Source organism: Morus notabilis, unplaced genomic scaffold (genome assembly GCF_000414095.1).
Source record: "Morus notabilis unplaced genomic scaffold, ASM41409v2 Scaffold206, whole genome shotgun sequence".
Classification (NCBI taxonomy): domain Eukaryota; kingdom Viridiplantae; phylum Streptophyta; class Magnoliopsida; order Rosales; family Moraceae; genus Morus; species Morus notabilis.
The window spans coordinates 409,623-428,846 of NW_010365213.1; the positions used below are offsets into that span (position 1 = coordinate 409,623).

Below are 19,224 nucleotides of genomic sequence, written 5' to 3' on the forward strand. Positions count from 1 at the left end.
AAGCAAAATAATAATAATAATAATAATAATCAAATTATAGAATCCTTCGCCATTTTAAATTTAAACTTCGTGGAGCTTTGAAGACATAGGATTAAACTTTTTTCTTAATCTAAACTCGGATCAATCATTGTTCTAACTTTTTTTGTTATAAAGTTTTCTCTCATGAAAATTTTAAATTTATGTTCAAACTTCGTGTTTAAACTTACCAACTAAACGACACTAATCTTTTTTTTACAATGCCTGGATAATTTTAAAATCATTTATTGACATGTAGATGTTGTGTTGATTAATTACTTCTCACGAAAATTCGTATAAATTGGTATTTGGATTTATGCAAGAGTGTAGATATTATTCCTAAGCGTGCAAAAAATATGTTACAACATGACATTTGAAGTGAAGGACTAAAGATGTTATACTTACCAAAATAACATGAAATTTGATCAAAGACTAGATCATTCATGTGAAGTTTCGCTCTTTTTTTTTCCTCTTAATTATTTTTCGTATGTTAATAATATTGAATAATTTGTAGAAATATCATTGGAAATATCGATATATATCTGCATATTTGGAGAAATTGGAAGAGAGAAAATAAATATAATTACTTTGCAACTATAAATTATATCTTGAGAAAAAAAAATATTTTATGTATACTTAAAGAAGATGTATGAGTTATTTGTATTTAAAGAAACATCTGCAAAGCTACTTTTTTATCTCTACTTAACTAAAAACTCCAAGTCAATAATGACATGAATGAAAAAAATAATAATAATTGCATGTGGCATAATTTTTCGTACCACCATTATTTCCTGTTTTCACAGGCTGCGCATATCCAGGAAAAGTTTGTCTTTAAATCCATATGTGAAGAGAAATGCCAACTTTCATATTTTCTTTGTCAACATATTATAAATATACTAAAAGAATCCCTAAATAAATTTTTGGCTCTTTTAAAATGCCCCGACCTCTAAGCGAGTTATTCTTCCAAGTATGATAACAAATTAAACATATTATTGCCGTCAATTTTTGTCTACCTAAAATCTTTAGATTTGACTTTTAAAAGCTATAAATCTGATTGAAACCCAAACATAACCACACACAAACTCTAAACAAAATATGAAACCACAAGACACATATATTTAGTTCTTCAAACTATAAAATCAACACTACAAATAGATGAGAAGAAAAGAAAAGAAAAGATCAGAGGTGTAGTCGGGGTCCTTTAATATTGGGAAAAACGTCGAACGTTGGTTGGTTTGATCTTCTAGATATATGGAAATGTTCAAGTTCAATTTTCAACTTGTAATTTCCTCTGCTTCGCGGCATACATTTATCACATTAGAGGTTGTCTCGAACATGCCCACAAAACAAGGTAAAGCTGTGAGTGAACGGCATTGGAAAAAAATGGTTTGAAAGAGTTGTCGATTGATGCTTCGCAGCATTTACAAAAGACTATTGAACGTATCGTCCATCGAATCTATGGTGGTAGTGGTGGCGTGTGATGATGAGCATGTAATGGTGTCTCTTTTTCTTAAAAAAAAAAAAAAAAAAATTAATGACCTTTCTCTTCGTATTCAAATTCCTAGGAAAATAGATAATATCATGTTGGATGAGTTTCGTAGTACCCGTGGAGATTCAAAACGGGCTGAGTTTGAGGGGTCGACATGAGCACGACACGTAAAAAATAGTCACGGTACGATGCGACACGATTATTAAATGGACCTAGCCCACCCCGTTTATTAAATGGGGTAGGCTTAACGCAGTTTTTGAGTACGAAACACGCTAAGGGTGAGACACGCTAAGAGCATGACATGAGCAGAAATGACGAGCATGTTAAAAGCACGATAAGAGCCCAATTAATGAAAATAAAGTATAAAACTAAGTGATAATTATACTACATGATAAAATTTCATACCTTAATATAAAATTTAAGATTTTTTATTAAGATTTTTAATAACAATACAAATAATAATTAAATTAATAAAATAGAAACTTAACCGATTCATACAAATAAAAACTAAATAGTTCTTAAAAAAATACTTTATTAAGTTATGGCAAATGGACAAAATAAGTGCAAATTAACCTATATGATAATATTATCATATCGGTTAATGATATACTTTTTGTTTTCAATGCTTATTTCTTTGTATTCGTTATAAATATTTATTTGGTACGACAAAGACACTTTAAAAGCACGCACGAGTATGGGCATAATCTAAACACGTTAAGGGTACGACCCATATATAAATAGGTCGAGGCTAACGTGACGCCTTAAAAATTAAATGGGCTAGACCCAACATAATACGATAAATAAATAGACTGACCCAAGCACAACACAAGGCATGCTTGGGCCTAATTTAAATAGGCCAGGCTGACATAATTATCATCTCTAGTACCCAAAACGAGGTAAAATAAGTCTTATGATATTGACTTTTCTGAGAATAGAAATTAATAATTATTGTATCAAACATGAGAATTTCAATTACCCTTAAAATAATTGTATATTAGATGCCCTCTAAATAGCATGCTACACCTTCTAAAAGTCCTTAATTTTATAGTTCAGACTAGTAGCCTTCGACTAATCTATTTTTATGATATAAATCCAAAGCTTTAATATTTGAGATTTGAATCCAAAGCTACGATTGTTTGTGGCATTCCTCAAAATTCTTCAAAGAATTAGGGGTATGTTCTTTTCACATTTTAGTTGAGAATTTGAGTTTAAAAGTGAATCTTATGCGAGAAAAAACATTACATTAAAAAAATTTTGAGTTGTGAATAGAGCTGTAAATTTGAGTTAGGCCAAACGGGACGGCCTGAGGCTCCCATTGTTGACCTGGTCCTAGCCGAGCTAAGGTTTTAAGCCTGAAAGCTTATTGGGCCGCCAAACCTAACCCAAACGTCCTCATTTAAAAAAAAATGTAAATGCCTTATAAAATTCTAGGCTGAGCCGTGCAGGCCCTAGGTCTTTTGAGCTTTAGAGTCGGGCTGGGCCGACCCTCTCCCTTTTAGGACAAGGTAAACTTAGCCTGAAATTTATGTTCAGACCACTGAGCTTGGGCAGCCCGAACTTTCACCTCTAATTGTGAATTGTGATTCAAGTTGGAAAAACACCATGCCCTAGAATTTCCTATATCACTAGTAAAGTTATGAACTTGGACTTGGAAATGACACTATTTAATTTAGTTTAAAAACCTAAAACTACCACTTAAGATGGTAAAAAAAAATTATAAATGTCACTCTACTTAAAAATTAAAAATTGTCATTATAAAGAAAAAAACAAAATATCATGACAACACTCAAGTATTTATGATGTCATAAATAATAGGTATGTATAAATACTATGACAAACCATATATTTTCAAGAAAATTATAGATTTTGTCTCTTTAAGTATATGACTTACTAAAAGTATTTGTTTTAGAAAACTCTATCCTTTAATTAGTTCTAATTTAAAAGGTAAAAATATATAAAATAATGGTAAATGGTAAAAATAAAAGGAGACTCAATTTCACGAGTATTCTTTAAAATTGCCCGATATTTTCTCTGAAAATTTATGAACTTGGACTTGGGACTTTCCGGCCTCAATCCATAATCGGGCCTACGCTCTATAGCCCATATGACCTCGTTGGTCCATGGACCTTATTTTTCATTTCACGAGTATTCTTTTTTCAGCAGAAAAATATTTATTTTCTTGTCCGAAAAACAAAATGAAAAATGAAAAAGAAAAAAGGCACCGGCGATCACGGTGTTTGATTGAGGATGGTGAGTTTCCAGCCCATCCCAATCACACACCATTCATTCATTCCCATAAAACATTCAAAACACCCCTTCAGGCCCCCATGTGAGCACCGACAGGCGACAGCGCCAGCTTGCACATAATTGCAAGCCGCATGTGATCCTCTACGCTCGTTTCCTCAAATCTTCTCTATACACCCCACTCTTGTCCCAAAATAAGACAGACAAAAAGACGAAAAAGCCCCTATTAGACCACATGGCACCTTTGCATTAGATAAATAGAATAGATCTAGAAAACTACAAAATTCTCAGACACACGCCAAAACATCAGCGCACGCGTTTTCACTCAATTACCCATCCACACCCGCAATTACTTTATTTCACTCAACTCCTTGCCTTTTCCTTTTTATCCCTCTCTTTCCCCTTTCATTTCTCATCTCTCTTGGCTTTGTCTTCTTCAAATCTCTCACATTCTCCATCTCTTTTTCTGTTCTTTGAAGAAACCATCAATGGCGAAAACAGTTCTGCTAATCGCGCTTTGCCTTTTGCCGGCGCTGGCCGTCGCGAGCCGCCCAATGAAGAACCCGTTTATCGTGGAAGGGAAAGTGTACTGCGACACCTGCCGTGCCGGTTTCGAGACCTCCGCCACCACCTACATTCCCGGTAAGTCGCTCACTTTTGTGTTTACTGTTCTTGTTTAGTGTATGTGAATGGCGGCTACTACAACATTAGTGAGTGAATTGCGGATCTGATTTATTTTGGATGAAAAGACTAGATCTTTTAGATTTGGAACCCAAGAGATGCGGGTTTTGTGGTTTTGCAGCGAGAAAGTGGTTGATCTGCTTGATCTGAGTGATTATGAGTGATTTTCGCTGTTAGACGTTCTTGTTTTTCGATTTGCATTTTAGGATAGCGATAGTAAGCATCTCTTAACTAGGCCTTGGCTTGAAATGTGCCTGTTTTTGTGCTCATAAACTTAAAGGAAAAATCTGATTTTGATGTGTAATAATGTTGTTTTTTTCCCATTATTATTATTATTTCTTGTCGAAAGGTTTACGGTTTAGGACAGCCTTTAAAGAAAGAATTGGACTATCTTTACGGTTACGTGGTTTGCCTATCTGTACATATGTAACTCTTTTTTGTTATTATTATTATTATTATTATTATTATTATTATTCATCCGAGTTTGTTTATTGCCTTTATGGAAAATTGTTGTAAAGTTTGAAACTTTAGATTTGATGCTACTGAATATAATTATATGCTTAATAGTTGCAGATTTATAAATTAGTTGGTTTCATTAATATGCTTTCTTTGAGTTCAGTTTTGTTTCCTGAGGTTGTGTAAATTGGCTGATAGACTTCCTAGATAGCTGAGTGAGATTTCATTCCATTTTTGCGCGGAAAAACAAAGGATATCGCTGGTCCATATCAACTTGATCATGTTCAAGTTTATGTATATCGTATAAATAGGCAATAAAGTATTGCCTGCATTGGTCATCTAACGTATGATCATCAGTCTGCATTACTTGAGCCTGTATAGTATATATTGCATTGAATCTTGTAAATCTTCAATGTTAAGACCAAACCTTATAAATTGATAAAGGGTATGGATGGCTGAAACCCTTGTAAAACCTATTACCTTACTAAACTGTTTTATGATTTCTCGACATTTGTTATCGTTTTTTGGATTTGAGAGTTGGGGAGATTTGATCTGAAGATTGTTTTCAACGTTAAAAGTGGATGTGGAATTATCACCAGGCTAAGCCTGCAACCGCTTCCCCTCCTTATTCTCATGTTCCATCTTAGTTCCTCATTAAATGCATATGATGTACAGGTGCGAGGATTAGAATAGAGTGTGTCGATAGGAATGCTCCATCGAAGGTTCTTTTCCGCAAGGAGACAACAACAGACTCTGAGGGATGCTACAGCATGTTGGTTGCTGAGGACCATGGGAACCAGATTTGTGATGCTGTTGTTGTTAGCAGCCCTCAACAGAACTGTGCGAAAGCAGCACCTGGCCGTGACCGTGCCCGTGTCATTCTCACCGGCTACAATGGCATTGCATCAGAAAAGCGTTTTGTGAACAATATTGGATTCGAGATGGATGAGCCCCTGGCTCTTTGCTCAAATGTTCTCAAGCAGTACCAGGAGACGGAATACGAAAATTAGATGCGGTTCTGAGATCCTCTAATGAGTTCATGTTATAAGTTATAACTCGCTTGGCTTTTCCTATAAATATACATATATATCTATTTACTTCTGATGGTTTGTTGTCTCCATATTACAGACCTTTAATCTTTATTTGTTAATTGAATCCACATCAACTAAGATACTGTTTCAGACTCCGTTATCGTAGTAAATGCACTTTCTTCTTTATTAATAAACTGATTGGTTGTGTTCATCTCATTTGTGTACTTTGAATTTTAATGTTGTTTGCTGGAGACAATTATCCTCTTTTTGGGTTCTTTTTTCCTAAGTATAGACTTCATTGCAGCAAAAGCAAAACAGCATCTAAACCAACAGATAAAAAAAAATAGAAAGAAAGAAAATAGATAGCAGAACTGAACAAGAGCATGTGCAGATCTCAGAAAACGGAGTTTCTGATCGCAGAAATCATGCACAGGAAGACCAGCAGAAACAATGGCCGCCACAACCAAGGTTGAAATCCCTTTTCCCCTCTACAGATCTCTGTTGACTTAACATGCATTTCTACAAAAATAGTTCCAGGAGAAGGGGAAAACTCTGTTCAGGAAATAATTAATGGTGGGTGCCGATTCGGATACATGCCTTCACTTGAAGAGGAGAGAGAGAGAGAGAGCTACGACAGCAGCTACAAGCGGCATTGGCATAAAAACTTCCTGTTTTGTCTTTTTTGTCTTATGGGACGTTGAGGATTTAAATCATAATTTGAATCATGATTTACGATAGTATTTTCTCTCATAAAAAATACATATAAATTAAAAATAATTTTAATATATGAACCAAATGTCTTTTTAGTAACTCTAGCTCTAATTATGTTAATTATTTTATATTTTTAAAAAAAATAATAATTGTAATTATGAGTCATTTTAAATAGATAGTTAATGATTTAAATCTCGTCATTTCACTAATTTTAATTTTAAATTTTAATTTTATTATAATTAAAATTTTTTATAAAAAATTATATTTATTTTTTTTATTATAATAAAAAAATTTTAATTAATTTTACTTTTTTTAATTATTAACCTTTTACACTAGTTAAATATATATATATATATATATATTTTTTTTTTTTTTAATTGAAAGAATTGCGTGCTCTTCTGAGAAAATATTGGGGAGAACACGTTCTTTCCCCTTTTTTATCTACTACTTCTACTTTGAGAATTTCTCTTAATCAATCACTTTGAAGTTCCCACCCACCATTCCTTCGATGACGGAGGCGAGTTTCTCAGATTGAACTTCTCCACCGCGTCGTCGAAGAGGCGCGACTCTTCCTCCGTGTACCCTTCCGGCACATCGACGACGCATGACTCCAAAACAACGGTCCAGATCTGGTCCGTAGCTAAAAATCAGAATCATTACCATATGAGACGTGGTTGGGGTCCGTCCAAATTGCGTTGAAGAAGTCTCGGAGTATCGGATCTCCTGACGGAGAGTGGCGTGAAAGCGAACAGCATCCACCAAGAAAGAAGAACCATTTGTTAAGTTTGGTTACTGATTAATATGTTTATGTTTTCGCTTAAACAATATTGTGAGAAAAGTGAATAGCCTGGGAGTTTATGAAATTACCCGTTTAATGGCCATCTCTTTTCCTTGTAGAAAGAGTCCCATATCTGGATAGTTGGATTTTTGCAGCGATTTCAATAGGCATGTGAGAAGATTTTTGTAGCGATTGTTTATCCTAATATGTTCAAACAGGTGAGTGCAAACTGGATTTCAAAAATTTTCTGGGGACTAGGGTGTTGAGAAAAGTGGCATTGGGTTGACGCCGTTAAGCCGGGGCTAAGAGCATGTACACGGAGCTCTTTAAATTTATTTTAACTAGTAATTTCTTAATAAGAATTTGTTCATTTATATTTTTTGAATTAAGATGACTTGAGTTCAGATCTTAATTTAAATTAAAATATATTTGAGTATAGTTTGAGTTGAGACTCTAATTTGAGTTTGTGTTTGGATAAACACATTTTGAGTTATGATTTGAATTGAGAATTTATTCTGTTTGGGTGGGTCAAAATTTGAATTTGTATTTAGATAGTATTTTAACAAAAACTTAATGGCGATGGAAAATTTTAATATGGTATGTGGGTGAGGGTTTATTCGTCTCTTCGTTGTGAACTCATAGAAAAAAAATCATCTAAATCGGAATTAAAATGAAAAAATTGTGGCATTTTATTGTTCATTAATTTGAGTTTGATTTTAGGAACTTGAATTGAAAGTGGGAACTTGAATTCAAATTTTAGCCTCAAACTCAAGTTAAAACTCAAATTCAAACTCAAATTTTATAAAAGAATATGAATTTGAATAAAGTTGTAATTTGAGTTCAATATTTTTTTTTTAGGTTAAACACCAGACGAACAATTCCTAAGTTATTTTAATTATACTCTCTATTTTAACTAAATATAAGTTATTTTAATATTTATTAAATTTAAAATAGAAATAATTTTATTGAGTTTAAAAAAGAACATTCTAGCTAAATTCTAGCTAAAGCTATTTTAACTAGTAACATTTTAATAAGTCATTATAGCCGTATTCTCTATTTTAGTTAAACATAAGTTATTTTAATATTTATTAAGTTAAAATAAAAATAACTTTATTGAGTTTAAAAAAGAACTTTTGTATTTATTATGGTTTGAAGAATAAAATAATATAAAAAATAAAATAATTAACTTTTTCATGTTAGTTATATTTATTTAGTGTGAAATGTATTTTTTAAAATAACTAACTATTTAACTAATAATTGTAGCGGAGAAAAACTAAAAAACAAGTTAAATCATTAGTTAATTTTGTTAAAAATATAAAATGACTAGTAACAATGTCATTCAATCCTCTACCGGATTAGAAATGCAAAGGCCTCTCCTTTTTATTTTCATTTTGTTTGAGGCGGACCGAATTTGGAATGTCAAAGAAGAGCTGATGTATAAAGTTTTAACGAGGTGCCAAATTTTAAGTGGAGGACAGCTAAAGAGACAATCAATTGAGACAATAGATCTAGACTCAGCGGGAGTGACTAACCATTTTATTTTTATATTATTGTATTCTTTTAATTGTAATAAATGTAAATTTTTTTTTGAATTCAATAAAATTATTTATATTTTAAATTAAATAAATATAAAAATAATTTATATTAATTAAAAATAAAAAATATGGTTAGAGTGATTCAAAAAAAAATTACTAATTAAAATTATTTTATAATTATTTTAATTCGAATTTAGTTAAAATTTAGAGAGTTCTCTTAGATGTGCTCTTAGTATTTCAAACACATTAGCAGAACGTTCTTCACAATTTGTCATTAAAAAATCATAAAATTTAAAGTACGTGAATCTAAATTTTTACATCTCATTTTTAATTAATATTTTTTAATTAATATAATTATTTAATTAAAAATTATTTTTTTAAAATAAAAAATAAAAATTCTGATTCATATTAAAAGTGATATTTCTCCTTTTCCTTTTGTCATTCGAACTTAACAGCCCGTTTATAATATTTAGTAGTCAACAGTGGTCAAGATAACATTTGTTACTCTGCCTTTGCCTAAGAAAAGTGATTTTGTTCTGTATATTGCTACAATTTCAACATCTGTAGCGCGACGAAAAAAAAAAAAAAACCAGTCCAAGTGGACAAGAGACGACCATTCAAATAGAGCACCAAAAAAATAATGATGATAAAACCCCACACGTTTCGCCAAGGGGGAGTGGAATATCAGAGCGAAAAAAAAAGGGGGGAGTGGAATATAATAGAGGTATATTCCTCGGACAAAAAAGGAGCTGAAAGGGTCACAAACTCTTAATTATAATGTCACATGAGAAAATGATGTATGTATCACATATTATGTGTTATGCAAATGCATTTTTTTCTTTTTTTTTGGATCAGCTGTGCAAATGCATTGTTATTAGTTAGGTGGTGTACGTGTTGGTTTGAGAAGGCAAGAATTTGCATGACATAAGCACGTGTTGTGTCAAACTTCCCTACATAGAAAGTGTTTGGGGTGTTAGGTGGTGCGTATTCATGACTTTGAAGGTTTGTTTTGTTTTTTTTTTTTAAATATTCAGGTTTGGTTGGTTTGAAAGTTTTGGCCTTTTTAACTTCCTAAAGGACAACTTGGACAATCTTATATTACAAGCACGCCAACTATGAAACTTTATATTTCCCAGCTATTGTTAAGCTATTTTGACTGAATTAATAAACTTTATAAGCCTAAATTGCTCGTGCTACAAAAGAAATGGAGAGAAGTATAGAGTTAATAAAGCCTACAAATCCCCAGTTGGGGTTTCAAGCAAATGTTCATTAATCGCTAATCACATTAGTTCTTAGATTTGGTTAAATCAATTTAACAAAAACAAGTATAAAAAAGAATTTCAAAAAAAAAAAAATAATGATGTTTATTCACATCATTCTTTAAACATTTTATAGATTTACATGTGCATTACTAATTTATAGCAGCCCACAACTCCTCTTAACAAACTCCTTATTAAAACATTAAAAATGAAAAACACAACTTATGAAATTAGATTTACATGTGCATTATTAACTTGGGCAGCTCCAATCCTTTCATTCAAAATTAGATTTGTCATAACTATTAACTAATCTAATAAGCAAATATGTGCTTAATTCCAAGATTACAGAAATATCAAAGAAAATCTACTCAAAATTTTTTATTTTAGAAAAAACAGCGCGGAGTTGAAATGTCGAAAAACCCCAGCGTAAGAATCCAGCTACCCAGCAAGGCCATTCTATTTTCTCTTCTTGCCAACTCAGGAAAAAAAAAAAAAAAAAAAAAAAAAAAACTTGTCATCATACTGTTCTTACAGAACATATTTGAAGACAAAAACCAAACAACGATTTCTCCTATACGTACAAAAATAAATGCAACTTTTGTTTGAAACGGACGTGTAAGTTGTAAGTTGTGTAAACTCCATCATCTTCTTCTCCGTCAACCTCTCTCGTAATAAACTCTGTACCCCCTTTACACTTTTTCCCTTTTCTGCCTCGGTTTCTTCGCCTTGGCCTATATATACACATATATAACCTGGTAAAGTCTCCACTTTGACGAAACTCATTTTTTTGCTTTCTGGGCATTTTCGTTTCTGGGCTGCTCTGTTCTTTCTGTATTAATTTGTTGCTGTTGCTGCTGGGTTTGTGCTTTTCTTTCATCATTATGCATTTAATTTGTTATGTATATGTATATTCTCTTTCTCTACGTTAATCGGGTTCTTTGAAACTTTAGAGGATTTTGCGAATTCCCCTTTCTGTTTTGCAATTGCGAAGAACTCCTTTTTAATGCAGATCTGCAAATGACTATTTATTGCACCAATTTAAAACTTTTGTTTTGCTAGATGATGCCAAACCTCCTTTAACTTTTATTTCTTTTTCCTGTTTTCCCTTTGTTAATTTGACTTCTATTTATGGCAGTTATGATCCTGACGAAATAAGCTTTTGGTTGCTAATGTGTTTTAACTCCAATTGATGCTTTTTAAGATTTTGACAAATTGAATCACTTGATCTAACCCAACGTGGGTATATTGACCTGAGGCCATATTTATTCTTTATATATATATATATATATATATATTTTTTTTTTTTTTTTGCTGAGTAAGTTGCATGTTTTTACAGAATCTTTTAAGATCCCATTTTCCTTTATTTTTCCTTTTTTCCATTCTTAATTAAGCTGTTTACTCATTCAAATATCATGATGTTTTTCTTGATGCTCATGCTTTTGCCGCATTAGAGAAAACAAAATACTAGTTGTATACATACATACATACATACATACATATATACATACATAAATATATATACATATATATATATATATATACGCGCTTACCAAATGGGATGTTGTGAATTTTGCAGAATGGCTGCCACAGTATTTCATCAAGCAATTGGAACACTTCAGTCAAATGGTTATTTAAAAAACTCAGGCCTTCATCAAGAGATTAGGGATGGTGCTGTGAGATTACCACTAAAGGGTTTTAAGCTCGAGCTTGGAGTGTCAAAAAGAGCATGTCACAGCTCTGGCTCTAGAAACTTCGGCGTAATTCAAGCCTCGGTTTCTCAAACATCTGTGGTTGATCCAGTTTTGTCTCCCGCAAACAAGAACACTAATGAACCTCGGAAGAAATCTAGTAAGTAAACCTCATAAAATGTTGATTGTGTCATACAATAATTCCATGTGGTAAATGTCATGTATCGTAAGGAGTCGTTGTTGACATATTTATTTTCTTAGCTAAAAATGGTGAATTCAATACTGGTTTCAGATGAAGCAGCTTTGATTCTGATACGACATGGTGAGTCATTGTGGAATGAAAAGAACTTATTCACCGGTTGTGTTGATGTGCCTCTGACCAAAAGGGGTGTGGAGGAGGCTATTGAAGCTGGTAAGAGAATTAGTAACATACCCGTCGACATGATCTATACGTCTGCGCTAATTCGCGCGCAAATGACTGCTATGCTTGCCATGACTCAGCACCGTCGTAAGAAGGTAATTTAGGGACTTTGCCTGTGATAGAAAACAGAAATTTTTGTCATACTAGTAAGCGTGTTGTGATCTTATTTTAATGATAGTATGCACCTGATATTAATGTATAGTTTGAACATAATTTTTCATTAATGGTCGTTAGTGCATACTTGGCAGCGATTAGACAGTTTATGTTTTCTGGTTTTTTTAAGACATCAGAATCATATTAAATTTAAAAAATAAAAATAAAAATGACAACGTAACAGAACCTGATAAAAATGTGACAGTTCTTATATCCAAATCATATTAAATTAAAAACAAAAGGTATAGCAAGAATTCTCCGTTTTTTGTTTATAAAAATGGAAAAGACTAAGATGTCCCAAGCAAATTATCACCATGTTTTCTTCAAAAATATTAAACGGGAAATGGTAAATATTACCAATAAGGACTTAGAATTTGATGTACACTACATGTGCTGACATGTTTCTATCAATATTCCCGCAGGTGCCCATCATTATACATAATGAAAGCGAACAGGCGAGGGCTTGGAGTCAAATTTTCAGTGAAGACACCAAAAAGCAGTCCATTCCAGTTATAGCATCTTGGAGATTGAATGAAAGAATGTACTTATTCTTCCTTTGGCCTTTCTTCTTGTTTGTCTTGAAATTGTCCCTTTCTTTAAACAACCCTGCATGACTAACAAACTATTCTTTCCAGGTACGGTGAATTACAAGGTCTCAATAAGCAGGAAACGGCAGATAGATACGGGAAGGAACAAGTTCATGAGTGGCGTCGGAGTTACGACGTACCTCCCCCAAATGGCGAGAGCTTGGAAATGTGTGCTGAAAGGGCCGTTGCTTATTTCAAAGATGAAGTACGCGTTTAACTCTTTGGTTTTTTCTTATCTAATCGCGCTACATCATTTTTCCGATATGAATTCTCTACGGTTCTTAAACACCATCATTCTATAGCATCCGATAGCTGATATACCTCACTCACTGCAGATTGAACCCCAACTTTTATCTGGAAAGAATGTGATGATTGCTGCTCATGGGAATTCACTGAGGTCCATCATTATGTATCTTGACAAACTAACTTCCCAAGAGGTGATTAAAATCTCTAGCATTTTCTGTATGATATTCTTCTATAAATAATGCTAGGGACCCCAACTTCTTAGTACCAACTGCGTGGTATTTTTTTATTGGTATGTGATTGAAAAATTGCCATGTCGGTTAATATTAAATAATGGCATCTACTAGAAAAAAAAAAAAAAAAAAAAAATGACAACTCCCAGCTGCCACATGAGTTGGTATCTAAAAATTGCAATCCCTACCTTTACTCTTTTCTTACAGCAACAATAAGATCTTTACACTCTGTGTTGCACATTTCTTCTCAGGTTATTAGTTTAGAACTGTCGACCGGAATTCCCATGCTTTACATTTTCAAAGAAGGTAGATTCATTAGGAGGGGAAGTCCAGTTGCGCCTTCTGAGGCTGGGGTCTATGCTTACACCAGGGTATGCCTACTTGTTTCAGATCTAATTGTATTGTTGTTGTTCCATCCATTGTTTGTCTCATGTACTTGGAAATTTTTATTGCAGACTTTGGCTCTCTACAGGCAGAAGTTAGATGAGATGGTCAATTAATATGTTGTTTTAGCATACAAAGGTGGGCAAAAATGTGACCTTTAATAAGATGGGGTCAATTAATAGTTCTTATGATTTTTGAAAAAAAAAAAAATATATATATATGCTCACCCTTTTTTTTTTCAGGGGTTGTGATCAACTAGTGTTAATACCTATTATTGTATTAACTAGGTTGCGAGTGAGAAAACTGATGTAATGGCAATGTATTTTTATGTAAAACATGTGGCTGAAAGGTCTCTTTCTCTGTGTAATGTTTTCATGCACCCTCAAGTTTTGTTGCTTTTAGGTCCTTGTAACAGCTGTGTGAAATATTTCCATGCTTAAATCTTTGTAAAGTTCATATGTTTAGTTATAGTTTATTTACCGTAATTTGAAAGCGGGAATTAAAGAACCTCCTTTTCCTTTTTTTAACTTTGAAAATGAAATTGGATCTAAAAACTCTAAACGTGTCGAAATAAGTATTTTTTTCCATGTGTTGGAATAATTGTCTAAAGATGTTTGATGGGTCAAATCCACTATTTTCAGTCTGCACGTGTGTGAACGTACAGAGATACCGATTTACAAGGTCTTGATCAGAAGCTCACAAGACTCTGTCCTTTATTTGGCCATGTTACACGATGTGGACTCAGACAGGGATTTCTCAATGATTCTCTTTTAACGTCGGAACTGATAAGTTGACTAGGTTTTAGTTGTTCTCAACGGTCTTTGTAAATCTTATGAGGTTCAAATTCTGTTTCGAGCCCTCAGATTTTTACTTTCATTGGGTTATCATTAGCTTCGCAAACTTTTTTATTTGAACATGATTTTTAACAAGCAAAGCTGCTTACCATAGAATGACTCAAAAGAATAAAACTAAAGTCCAAACTGCATTAATTTAATGAAAACAAGTTTAAGACGGATTCTGAGTTGTCTTACAAGTGATCAACGGAGATTAAAAAGAAACCATTTAGCTAATCTTGACCATCAATGTTTATCACTATCCAACAATCCAAAACATTTCCTTCCAGGTTTTACTGCCAAATTAAGGCTTCGTTTGGTTGGAGGATTCAAATCATGATTTGAATTATGATTCATGATTCGCTACAGTGTTTTCTTTCACAAAAAATACACGTAAATCAAAAATGATTTTAATCACATGATTCCAATCTATAAATTAAACGTCTCCTAAATACAGAGAAGTAAGAACTTCATAAACATAAAATGCTAAACTATGTCGTAATAACACACAAAAAGAAAAAAAGAAAAAAAAAAGATGTATTTTCAATCACATTTGATCAACTCATATAAGATGAAATCAATTCATGAAATGTCCGAACAGTAACAACACCAGTTGAGAGCTTAAAGTTTTACAAAAAAGAACTTGGGGATTTTCAAGTTCCTAAATGAACAATCAAAGCGGTATCAGTAAAGACTACTACTATTCAGCCGTGTTACCATACCTCAACTACTAAGATTATGCAATACCCGTCAGTCATTAGTTTCACTCACTGCATCTCTTCAGTAGGATTTGTACCGCCGGTATCCGCAAGCTTATTATTGTGATCTGGTGACACCACATCTGATTCTACCCCATGCGATTGAGAACTGTTCGCCTTCTCACTGTCAGAAGGATCAGAATCTTTGTCTAACTTGACAGAATCCGAGGATGGAGCGTCTGTGAGGACTGGTTGCGGGGGCACTGAAGGATCTGCTCGTGTCCAGAAAGCACGCATCCTTTTGTCATCCTCTCTCATTCTCTCTGCATACTTAGTTATGTCAAAACCTGTATTGTTATTCCCACCAAATGCAGACTCCAGCTGATCCATATCGAAGAGATCCTCCATTATCTTGTTGGTGTTAGCATCGTTTGAATAAACGAACTTGACTTTATCGCGAGTTTTTTGGTCCAGGAAAGGCTTTACTATCTGAAATTGTACATTCTTTGTTGTCACAAGTAACACAATGTGAAAATTGAAACTAACAGCGAAGCAGTAATGATATGCTGAATGTGATACCGGAAATCGACAATAAAGAGGCCACACCTTCCAGAAAGACTCAAAGAACTTGGGTGGATTGTAGAGTATTGCAAGACCTAAGCGTTCTGGATAGCGGTCTTGCAAAACATGGGCAGTTTCCCTTGTCACATTCACTGAGACATGCGACAGCTTGTAACCCTGAAAGTCAATCAGCCAAACCATCTGTTCCTGACCTTGTTGCATATTTAACACCGCATTCTCCATGCAGTAACACAAATACCTGATTTTTCCTTGAGTCGACTTTGAGTTCTACAGTACAACAATAATATAAACATCAAGTCAAGCATAATTAGAGCCTATAATTCTCAAGATATTTGCACTGTTGTTATTAGCCTATGAAATTCTTCTTGCAACAAGTATCTATCAGAACACTTTGACATTTTGGCTAAGCTAGATGAAGTATAGGGCAAAGAAAAATGCTGATAAGCTCCAGTGTGTCCCACATGAGGGAAAGGCCTACATGTGGAGCCCACTTATATTCGATGTGATGCCCAACACTAATAAAGTTGAATAGCACTACTCTAGGACAAATAAGTAATGGTTTTACAATAGATAGGAACATTGCTTCTAAATGTAGCTTCATGGAGAGCAGACTAATAGAAACATTACAAAGTATATGCACAGAGGAAAATGGAGGAAACCTCGAAACTAGGTCTCATGACCAGAACTGTTCTTCCATGCTTGTCAGTGTAATTTGATCTGTAAATTTTCCCGGTTTCTGCTTCTTGAGCTACCTCTTCCTATATAGCAAGTAATATTGTAAGAACAATATTATCGCTCAAAAAGTAATTATACAAAGCTGGTACCTAAAGCCCAAAACCATACGCCAAAAGAGTTCCAGTAGCATACCCAGCGAATCTCTTCAGGTTTGTTTTCTGACGACCACTTTAAGCTCTCTTTTAGCATCTTAGTTGCCTTCTTGACATGCCAGTTTCTTGCCATTAAGTATCGCTGGATTGTTGTATCAGAACAATATATGGAAAACTTATCTGACAATGTCCCTAGAGACCCCCTCACCTCGTTAACCTGCAAACACGAGAAAAAGCATTGAGAAGTAAGTTTTTCTAATTGTAACTTTTTCTCATCAAACTTCTTGGTATCAAAGAAGAGGACTTATTTATGAATACACTAAGATAGGATAATAACAAAGGATAAGATACCATTGCCTGCTGATCTTCTGATGCTGAAATCTTCTCGCTTCCAGTCGAAGCAGATTTCTTTGTGCTTGAACTCATAGCTTCTAAAGAAGACTCCTACAAAAATAAAAACTCCAGATTCTTACCATTGTTTCTATTTTCACTGTATCTTCAATGTCATTGCTTAATTAGTACAAGAAACTCAATATCTGCAATAAAAAGCATTTTAATCATCCTTGAAAATAGAAGAAAACTTTTTCAGCATTATTATAAGTCATCACACAGATTAAGAATACTCCCCAGCTAAACAGAAATTAAATGCTTAAGTTAAATAATTTAGAAATCAATGCACCATTGGACGTATAGAAAAACACAAATTTTGCAGCAGTGGACAGACAGCCCTCAAATACATTCACTACAAAAGAAAGTCTTTATTTCAATTGAACTTAGTTATGTGATATATTTAACCCCATGAACATGCCAGTTCTCAATTTTCACATGAAAGTGACCGATAAAGACCAATTGTTCATCGCCATCCTATCTGAAAGAAAAGATACTAGAGATGAACAATATTCGAAAATTTTCCGCATGCCTGGTATCTTTTTGTCAGTATGAAACTTCAAGAAGGTTCAAAAACATATTGTTGAAACATTGAAGTGGGTCTCGCGCTTTCATGTCCAGAAACACCATGAACAACACAAGAAACACGTAGAACTTTCCAAGAAACACGACGGGATTATAAGTTTCAACCGAGGACCACTTTAGTTAACATCACCAGGTCATTTTCAGTTCCCATTAATTAGGAACATAGAGGACTAAATCTAACTTTCAATAAAAGGACCCAGTTTTCACCTTTTCTTTACTAGACACCTGTTTCTGTTAGCAACTCAATAATGCAGCCAATTCCTATATTCCAATTCAATAACATCAACACCTTCATATCGAAGAAACGGAACTTGACGAAAATACGGCATTCTAGAACTGCTTAGTGCCAATAGGCTTTCTTTTCTTTTTCTTTTTCTTTTTCTTTTTGGTGCCTAGCCTGTAATTCTTCCCATTTCAATCCGTTTACAATGCAATCAGTTAGAAGTCAACTTTCAAGAAAAGATCCCTTAATTGAGTATGTCCCATTCTTCAGAAGCACTTCTGTGCAAGTTCTAAAAACTACTCGAAAGTTCCAATCGTTATGATCAATAATCATAACAACCCACCTCCTGATTTTAGTAGACTAACACATTCATTCAATTAAGAAACAGAAACTGAGATAAAAATTGAAGTCAACGCTTTCTTGGATCAGCATTGGACTAACCCCCGAACATATAACAAATTTAAGACGTAAACAAACCATGAAAATAGGAACATGATTATTCTCCCAACAAATGATTAAAACCCAAAAAGAAAAAAGAAGAAGAAGAAAATCCATGTGTCGTATAGTAAAGAGAAGATTCAAATGCAGAAATGGAAACTGACCTGACTGATTAAGTCAAGAAATGGAAGCCCAAAGCGTCCGAGCAAAAGAGCTATTGTTTCCGAGTAAGAAAGAAAACCAAAACCAAACGAAACCAACCAAGGAGTCAAACTTGAGAAAGAATATCCGTGTCTATACCATAGGAAATGGATCTTGATTCTTGGAGATGGGTTTTGGGTTAACTGGAAAGGAAGGATGTTATTATTTTTATAACTACTATTATAGTATAGTTTCTGCTTCAAGTGGAAGAGTATTATTTTTAATTAATTGGATCCACAGGGTGCTGATTCAGAATCAAGGATAGTACAAAAAACCGGTAAAATGGGTGAACCCGAAAAAGAGTATTAACGCCTTCTCTATGTTGTTCGTTGTTAGTGGTTTGGACCTTTTTGCATTGGAAATTTGTGGTTTGGACTTTTATACAGCACTGCACAGTGAATGGTGTCATTTCGATTATATATATATATATATATATATATACATATATTTTAAATCTTTACCTTGTAGCAAGTTATTTTACTCAGACAATTATTTTTAACTGTTCTGTTAATTTTTTAACGATTATATTTATATATATTTAT

The 19,224-nt window shown here is 33.5% G+C and overlaps 3 protein-coding genes across 6 annotated transcripts; 2 read left to right on the plus strand and 1 right to left on the minus strand.

Moving 5' to 3' along the window:
• The first annotated feature begins 4,127 nt into the window (after positions 1-4,127).
• Positions 4,128-6,127, plus strand: LOC21404398 (major pollen allergen Lol p 11). The gene is made up of 2 exons (XM_024171878.1): positions 4,128-4,390; positions 5,561-6,127. The coding sequence occupies exons 1-2, from the start codon at positions 4,237-4,239 to the stop codon at positions 5,893-5,895; spliced, it is 489 nt and encodes a 162-aa protein (XP_024027646.1). The 5' UTR covers positions 4,128-4,236; the 3' UTR covers positions 5,896-6,127.
• A 4,570-nt stretch (positions 6,128-10,697) lies between these two features.
• Positions 10,698-14,123, plus strand: LOC21404399 (2,3-bisphosphoglycerate-dependent phosphoglycerate mutase). Of its 4 annotated transcripts, none has more exons than XM_010107587.2 (8): positions 10,698-10,954; positions 11,776-12,047; positions 12,180-12,403; positions 12,884-13,002; positions 13,097-13,253; positions 13,384-13,485; positions 13,776-13,895; positions 13,980-14,123. In XM_010107587.2, exons 2-8 carry the CDS (start codon positions 11,777-11,779, stop codon positions 14,022-14,024), a joined length of 1,038 nt encoding a protein of 345 aa, XP_010105889.1. In that variant the 5' UTR covers positions 10,698-10,954; position 11,776; the 3' UTR covers positions 14,025-14,123. The 4 variants fall into 4 exon arrangements, with proteins under 4 accessions (XP_010105889.1, XP_024027657.1, XP_024027655.1 ...); XM_024171889.1 differs by having other exon boundaries at positions 10,698-10,821; XM_024171887.1 differs by having other exon boundaries at positions 10,698-10,814.
• Positions 14,124-15,338: 1,215 nt separating this feature from the next.
• LOC21404400 (phosphatidylinositol transfer protein 3) lies at positions 15,339-19,015 on the minus strand. The gene is made up of 6 exons (XM_024171900.1): positions 18,646-19,015; positions 17,200-17,292; positions 16,889-17,065; positions 16,681-16,779; positions 16,046-16,288; positions 15,339-15,928 (listed from the first exon to the last, which is right to left on the minus strand). The coding sequence occupies exons 2-6, from the start codon at positions 17,272-17,274 to the stop codon at positions 15,509-15,511; spliced, it is 1,014 nt and encodes a 337-aa protein (XP_024027668.1). The 5' UTR covers positions 17,275-17,292; positions 18,646-19,015; the 3' UTR covers positions 15,339-15,508.
• Between the last annotated feature and the right edge of the window lie 209 nt (positions 19,016-19,224).